This window comes from Anticarsia gemmatalis, chromosome 10 (genome assembly GCF_050436995.1).
Source record: "Anticarsia gemmatalis isolate Benzon Research Colony breed Stoneville strain chromosome 10, ilAntGemm2 primary, whole genome shotgun sequence".
Classification (NCBI taxonomy): domain Eukaryota; kingdom Metazoa; phylum Arthropoda; class Insecta; order Lepidoptera; family Erebidae; genus Anticarsia; species Anticarsia gemmatalis.
The window spans coordinates 6,128,900-6,137,561 of record NC_134754.1 but is presented as its reverse complement, the minus strand read 5'-3'; the positions used below and the strand labels follow the sequence as shown (position 1 = coordinate 6,137,561).

Here is an 8,662-nt window from a genome sequence, read left to right as displayed (position 1 = left end):
TAACTGTCATAATACTTTTTTTAAATAATTTTGTTTATTTCTAAGAGCAAGTTTTAATTCAACCACTTACTAAAAATTTAGAATCCGCATCACATCAATATAGAGATATGTATTATCATAGTTTAATTGCACCACGTGCGTATGCAATATAATAACCAAAATCGTCTAATACTGTAAGCGTGAATATCAAAGTAAGTATAAAATAGTTTATTAAATTGCTGATAATATTGATGTATGTGGTACTAGATACTATTATTTAAACTTCCCAAAAGAGTATTAAATTGCTTACCCACTTTTGAACTAGCGATTTTAATAAACCATAGACTGAAATAACAATTAAAAATAATCTAGAATTTTTCCCCTGACATTTGTCAAATAGTAACCATAGACTTAAATTATTATGGATACTGGAAACTGATGAAAACAGACTTGATTGTAACAATTGCGTTACGCCAATTTATATTATTACACCTGTTGAGTACTAAAACCTTGCATAGTATTTAGAAAGAACGCAATTTTTCAGTTATTTATATCCTAAATAACTGTAGTATTATTATGAAAATGGCAGGATTAGAATCAATGGTTGTCGAAGAGGTTAAGCCTATTGAGAAGCCGGTAGACAGGGAGAAGGTAAGCCGTAACCATAATTATTTTAACCAATACTACTATGGTTCCTTTTGCATTAACTTGGTATCTATCTGCATAGAATTTCTTTGCACAAAGTGATTTTCTTAACCTAACTTGTTTTATTTACCTCTGAGGTGCTGATTATGTTTGCTGTAAACATGTTTTACTAGCCCTTGTAGCTGTTATTTTTGGTTTATTTTCTTCTATTGTATGTTACAGACTTGCCCACTATTGTTGAGAGTGTTTTGTTCAACTGGGCGCCACAATTCTCCTGGTGACTACGCGAGAGGCAATGTTCCTCAGAATGAACTTCAAATTTACACATGGATGGATGCTACCCTGCGAGAGCTAACTGGTCTTGTGAAAGAAGTAAATCCTGAGACAAGGCGAAAAGGCACATACTTTGACTTTGCCATTGTTTACCCTGATATGAGATCACCTACTTATCGGATGAGGGAAATAGGAGTGACATGTTCAGGACAGCGGGGAGGTGATGACAATAAGACATTGGGTCAAGTTAAGTTCCAAATTGGTAATTATTTGGATATATCAATAACACCACCAAATAGAATGCCACCACCTATGAGACGTCCTCAAGGGTATATAAATAACAGACCTTATTAACTTAAGCAATTTTTTTTATAAGAGTATAAGTATCATTTAGTTAATTAAGTATATTGTTGTACTGTTTGTATCAGCCCAACAATGAGTCTATTGTGTGACAGTTTGACCTTTATAAAATGACAGCCTGACAAACGTATTAAAGTTTCACTTGGGAGCTTGTAGACCATTCATAAAATACTTAATGAAACTCACAATGTGTTCCTTAATATAAGTATAGTTATTATGGATGACAGAATGTTTTTACAATATTGTAGATACTATATTGCTGCCCAGGGGTAATCTAATAAGTTTTAACACCAACCTATGTATTGTGTAATTTTTAATTTCCTTAAAATATACAAATTATGTAAAGATGCTGTTTCATAATTTCATTTTGAGTTACCTCTATCATAAAGCTACTAGATCAGAAAGGGATATAGTTTCTAAAGACATAAATAATATTTTTTTTAACTGCAATTCAGGAGTGGCCTGTGTCTATCATTATATTGATTGAAGTCAGGTAATAGTAAAATGCGTATTTTGTGTCAAATGATATGAGCAATCATTTTGTCTTATCACTTAAAAAACAATGAATGTAAGTGATTTCAAAAAATCTTTCATGAGAAATAATACACCATTTTGTTAAGTATTCACATTTATTTTCAGCTCTTACTATTCAAGGCACAAATAAAACTACCTGAAGTCCATGTAATGTTATATCAAAGACAACATTTACACGAGGAGACTACAAACAATGTCCTTATTATTTAGATTTTTCCTAAAATAAATATAATAATTATACCATATACTTAATCCTAATGATTTGTGGCTGATCTGAATGGCCTCTTGGACTTTTTACCCATAGCGGCGAGATCAATTGTAATACCATTAGGTAAAACAGCCTTATTTTCTTGGTAGTCTACGAATCCTTTCTCATCTTGTTCTTCCTTAGCTTTATCGCAAGGAATACCGGTTTCGTAGTTGTACTCCCTCTTAAGACCATCAGGGTCGACGTACCCGTATCTTCCGCGCGTGATACAGTCCACGCCAATCGTCTCTTCCTTGAAAGATCCGTCATCGTTTTCAAATCCCCAAGTGATGCTGCCGTCTTCGTTCTCTTCCCTGTATTTACGAATGATCTGAGCTACTGGTTTCTTTTCTCTGTTGTTAGATGGCGTGTATTTTTGCTGGGGAGCTGCTTTAACCGGTGCACGATGGATTGGCTCCTGTGGTCTTGAATATTGCCTAACAGGTTGGATTGGTGCCTCGTCATCTTCGAGGAAAGGCCTTGGTTCAGGTCTGAACACAGGTCTCTGGGGTCGGCTCGACAGAGGCTGAAGTCTTGCTGGTTGGGGTTTGTTAAGTGGCTCATTTCTGATAGGGTTAAAGGGTTGCGGTGCCAGCAATGGTCGATATTGTGTGGGCTTTATGGGCTCTGGTTTGGGTGCGGAAGGAGTCGATTGTGGGTACGGAGAGGGGTTAAACGCTATCGGAGGCTTGGGTTGTGAAGTAGTGGTGATATCATAATAGTCGTTCTGGGGCTCGGCAGTAGAAAATATGTTAGGTGAGAACGCAGTAGGTGTATTGATGTCCAATTCATCTTCTGGTTCTTCGGTCACTGGTTTAGAAGGCTCGTCGAGTGACTGAAGGCTTGGCCTCGGTGACGCATCTACAGATTTGAAAGAGGGTCTAGCGAGTCCCGGCCTTCTTAGCCTAGTTGGTCCTCCAGCAATAGGAGCAGCTTGGAATCTGCCTTGTCTGAAACCGCTTTGTCTGGAACTACCTACGGGCAATGCCCCAGGTATTTGTAGTCGTGGTGGCGTGGGCCCATCATATTGAGCATAAACTGTTATAACACACAGCGTACATATCTGGAATGGAAGAAAAGGATATGTTATTAAAAAAAAATGTATGAATGATCCTTTGTTCAGAAGTTTCAGTTTTGATAAAAAAAGGATTAGTTAAGTATGTCTAATAAATAGTTAAGCTCAATTTGGCAAGCGGAATTCACTGCGCAACTAGTAAACATGGCCCACTTTCCAATGGCATGAACCTTTGTAATACGGTTTATACCTACACTTGGCTTCATTTATCCATCTAATATAGATAGTATCACTTGCCTTATTCTAATTCTATTGAGTGCAAGTACAAGTGTCTATCTGCGAATTTGATTACGTTACGCAATTCAAATTTCTAAACGTTGAGCAGGTACTCTATTGCTGATTTATTCGAAGTCTGTTCATATAAGCATAAGTCTAACTATATAGTTATGTAAAGTAAACGCATCCAAGTAATTCGTAATAACTTAACGGATCAATTGGATACTATAATTACAGGTACAGTTGCTAGCGACACGCGAGATAAGGAAGGAAGGAAGCTCGGTTTGGGATGTACAATGTTTTTAATCTGTTCTTCCTGCGGACTTAGGTATTTAGTTATCTAAGTACTTGAATAAATCTTTACAATGTAAGCAGATTAAAAATGCAAACGTTTAAGTATGATTGTTGATAATTCATGTATTCTTAAATGCACTTTTCAATGAATATCACTCAAATCAAGGTCCACAATTATCATCACTAATTATGTAGAAACTAAATTTTAGACATTTACCGATATCTACTAAATAGGATTTTCCTATGGGCGTAGGCAATAAGGCATTTAATCATTTCCTTTCATCAGACACATTTTGATCTGCTGAATAACTTTCGACTCCTGAGGCCACAAACAGTATCCAGATAGTTACATAGTTATTTAATAGTTACATAGTTAAGTATTTTGTCCTATTGTCCATGAGGTTGGTTTTCGTATCGAGCTAGGTACGAAAACAAGAATTTTAATTTACTATGAATATTTAAGGACTCTATCTAGGAGTTATTATACTTATATACATATATTTTTTGGAGGAGGTTCTTAGTTTGCATGAACTTTATGGCTAATGATTTGAACTCTAGCAATAATTGGTAGATAAAAATGATATTAACATTGACATCAAAGTAAATTACTGTTAAATGCCATTCAAACCGTGTTGCGTCAATTTTTTATTGGCTATTTATTTGCTATATCAGGTTATGGCTTATATTTATGTGTGTCAATCATGTACAATCATATCGTTATTGTGAAATGGCCAGTACGTGGTAGTTTGAGTGTTGGGACAGTAACTCGTTGTGAGTTGTGAACATTGTCGCAACATGCAAATCGCGGGACACCTACTCACTCCACTTTCTGAAATCGATGTTTTGCAATAAAAAGACTTTTTCTATATAGATCATGCGAACTTTTTATTTTATTCGAGTTACGTGTGAATGATTGGAGTTCGCATTTCGAAGTCGGTAACCGTAGCAAGGTTGAGGCGCTTTTATGTAATATCCTTCGTAAGTGACATTTATGTAAAGTAATGATAATGTAAACTTGCATTACCAATACTAGTGGATACATTTTTCCTAGTGGTTTGGGAGGGGTTCTTTACGAAAGTTCTGGGCTTACTGACTGGGCTGACTTATGATCTTCGACATCAACCCTCTGAATACACCGATAGTATCGATGGCAATCATATACAGAAGAACTACTTACAAACTACCACAATTACCGAGAGTTAAGTCAATTACCAAACTGCAAACAATCCTTTAGGTAAGTAAGTTAGTACACGTAGTATAGCTGGTCCTAGTTTTGATTCCGAAAATGTTTTGATAAGGTTTAAAACGTTTGGCACTTGGCTTATAATTCACGACACAAAGAGAGAAAGAAAGCTTTACTATATTGTCGTAATACAATAATAACACGGGATTATTTATGGCAGAAGCAGTGACATTTGTAATTGTAAAACCAATTATTTCATGTGCCCTACTTGTTAATAACAGTACACTACAATTATGTCGTTCATCTACGATCTAGGTACCAACTCTATCAAATATTGTAAATAATCTAGCTGCTTAATTATTATCGGAATGTGCCTGAAGCATGTGTTCTAATTGCAATAATTTGCATAAATAAATGTGAGTTTTGTCGCAAGATTAATGGATATATTTTACTTTTTGATATCATCGGGTCAGGGCGGGAGCAGACAGATCTGAAAGTAGTAAGGACGCCCGGCGCTGCTCGCGCTTCCGCCACTCAAGGTGAAGCGTTGGAATGGCGCACTACCACTATACACTAAATACCTAATTATTATTACGCTATCTATAAAATGTCAGGTTGCTCAAGACAATTTATAATATGAATGTTGTTCGACTAAACTTTAGTTCACGGCTTCTTGTGAAGAAGTGCTTAGTTTTAATGTTGATTGATCTTTATTATTTTCGTAAAGCATCTCATTGCATCACTGTAGTAGCTTAATACATTTGCACACAAAACATACATATTATGAAGAAAAGACATATCGAGGTGTAACAAGCCACATAATCTTCATTTGTTATGCTACACGCATCACACGAATCCATGACGAAAGTTTAAGAAAAAGGTTGCAAACAAACACATAGGTACTATTTGCGATTTCGCGAAAGTTGTCTATGGAAAAAAGATTTATCGATTTCTTTAATTCAAATTAACCGAACAAAAACTAAAGCAATTTACTTAACTCTTCTTTATTTATTTGGCCGGTACCGTGCGAAAATGTAGGATAGCGCAGGCGCACGGACGCGTTGATGTCTTTTATAAGAGACGAGTTTATATCGAAATTAAAGCAGTATTATTGGATAATAGCTTGTTAGTACTCAATTATCTTCGCATGCTTGGTGTCTTATCATATAACTGGTAGCATCGTAACCGTCATGCTTTGGCAGACAACAATTAAAACGAATCGTAAGAAGTTTCTGACTTAATAAATACTTCCATAAACAATATGACCGCTTCATACGATGACGGTAAATCATTATTTATTATATTTTTTTATGAGGAACATCCTTTTTTATTTGTTCATTCGGATTTACTGGTAGATCCTTCTAATATTTTATGTAATAGATATCAAGTAAGTACTACCATTATGGAATTGTTGATGATTTATGAATGGATATAAAACTTATATTGAAAGTTACCTAGTAATATCCACACTGTGTAAAGAAATCGCATTTTATAGCTGTCAATCTATTTATCAGACTATTTGCGGAGGTTAGGCTGTATTTTAATAAATATATTATATTTTTTATAATAAAAAGGGGTTTATTTTTTTGTTTAAAAAATATAATTTCGCGCTTAAAAGTTATTATAAAAATACTACTTTATTTCGTTGGTTTGGAATTACTACCGAATAAATTGTCTAGACGTATATTTTGTGAGTCTGGGTGCTTTGAATCTAGAGCTGTACTCACTTAAATGACTAATGCATAATTAATTGAAGTAATGAGCCCGATGTGTTGATGGTCACAAGACGGTGGCATTGGTGGCCAACACCTGTGACGATGTGTACGACTATAGCAAGTATGTATTTGTATCAAGGATATCTAGTTCCCACGGTGGTACTACTCTATGGCGGGATTTCGGAACCATTTTCGCCGGTTGATAGAGGTGCGTAAGACCGGTGCGGAGTGAGTTTTCAAATAGGACTTTTTGCAGTGAACGGCTCCAATTTAATATTAGCTACTGTTGAAACAGAACAAGTTATGCGTATCCAAGTCTGTATCTACGTCCAGTGGCCGAGCCTGTTAATAACAGTGGGCCAGTGAGGCAACGTAACCAGCAAGGCGTTTGTCCGTAAGAGTTGCGTGCTTTACGTAATTCCACTGTTAACATGACAACTTACTTGCCAAATTATGTGTTATTAGCGCTCAATAATTAGTTCCGCCTAATGAATTATTAAGGGCGGTGCTTTTATCGGTATGTTGTAAGGTTAACAGAGCAAGAGGTAGTCGACTTGTGGCGGCTCACTGCAGTGACCTGTCAGCTCACGATCGCCTTCAAGGTTGGTATGCGAAATCGATACTTCGAATGCTTACTGTATGACCGACCTGGATTTATGCACTTTGATATTAATTTACTTATATATTATTCATTGAAATGCAATCAAGAACTCGTTGTGACTAGATACATTGGGTACGTAGCGTAGTTAGATAATGTTATAGTCATTTGTATATTTAACATGTTTCACTTTCACAAAGTCGTGTCCTTAGAAGTCTATCTTAGTACGATAACGCTTATTTATAGTGTAGGTACCTTTTGTGTGTTTTGTTGTCATTGCTAGAGTCAAGGCAAAACTAAATTATTATGTTGTTATTTAAATGGATATTAAATTATTGTACGAAAACAATTTCTAGATAAAGGAAATTACACTTGATATATTATTATCAACTGTATAGGTTTAGAACAATTTAATCACTGGGAAGTTTAAAATTACAATAATATTTATCACCTTGGATAAACTGAAAAATATTTATCTGTCACTTAATTAAAAAAATAAAAGCACTTTCGAAAATTAATTGGACTTAAATGGAATGAATGATTGTCACTGTCGGTATGTAAATGATGTAACCGCCCTTGGTAAGGGCGCGCCACTGAGACTCACCAGCAGAGTCCGCATGATGTCTCCTGTGTGTAGGCTCACGTCACTATCACGCAGCGTACAACCAACAAATAAAGGAAACGCCTCCCGCGCAAGCTATATGAGGTCGCCCACTCTCGCCCTGCGCCCGACGCGACCACCATACTTTATTGCAAGGTGACCAACTGTGAACGCATACCCACACCACACGATCCTAATAAAATGCACCACTATACAAATTGGCTGCACTAGCCGCGAAGATACCGCTAAACGATCTAATTATTGAAAAATCTATTGTTTTGGTTTTGGTATTCAAGACGCGAACAGTAACATTTTATTTAAATTCTCCATTATTTATGACATAACGCTATATTTTCCTGCCTTTTTATGTAAATAAGGAGGGGATTGATTGTTTAGGATTGACGTTTCAGCCCTATAGTTCAACGGAACCGGATTAGAACTGTGCCACTGGGGCTATTAAATATAGGTACTACAAATATATTAGATACCTACCTTAGTTAACATTCATATACTTTGTGGTGACTACCTAATTATTTCAATATGTTATACCTAAGTTCCTTAGATCGCATACATCACATTATCAGATACGTGTAACTGAATAATACATGTATTTTTAAATCTCTGTAAATTGTAGTATGAACATTAACAAGCGGTTGTTTGTTGATGGTTAAATGATCTCTACAATCAAAAAGCCGGATAGAAACTTGCAGAATGCGTTAACACAGCTTTTGTTCTGACATCGTTGAAGGTTATTTTTTATATCCGCTATTCTGTAAGTTCGAGATACAACCATTACACACTGGACTAGTTACATAAAGGCATAAAGGATTTAAATGAATATGTTATGATCTTAAGTTTCTAATATATCCAGAATTGCCTCCAAAACCTTTAAACAGTTTTATTTGAAGTAAGTAAGCGGTTATAATTGCTGTATTGTGTATA

The 8,662-nt window shown here is 35.6% G+C and overlaps 2 protein-coding genes across 2 annotated transcripts; one reads left to right on the top strand and one right to left on the bottom strand.

Moving 5' to 3' along the window:
- The first annotated feature begins 383 nt into the window (after nt 1-383).
- Bin1 (histone deacetylase complex subunit SAP18) lies at nt 384-1,376 on the top strand. The gene is made up of 2 exons (XM_076118942.1): nt 384-630; nt 847-1,376. The coding sequence occupies exons 1-2, from the start codon at nt 556-558 to the stop codon at nt 1,249-1,251; spliced, it is 480 nt and encodes a 159-aa protein (XP_075975057.1). The 5' UTR covers nt 384-555; the 3' UTR covers nt 1,252-1,376.
- A 491-nt stretch (nt 1,377-1,867) lies between these two features.
- Nucleotides 1,868-7,882, bottom strand: LOC142975847 (uncharacterized). The gene is made up of 2 exons (XM_076118941.1): nt 7,724-7,882; nt 1,868-3,101 (listed from the first exon to the last, which is right to left on the bottom strand). The coding sequence occupies exons 1-2, from the start codon at nt 7,736-7,738 to the stop codon at nt 2,046-2,048; spliced, it is 1,071 nt and encodes a 356-aa protein (XP_075975056.1). The 5' UTR covers nt 7,739-7,882; the 3' UTR covers nt 1,868-2,045.
- Nucleotides 7,883-8,662: the final 780 nt, after the last annotated feature.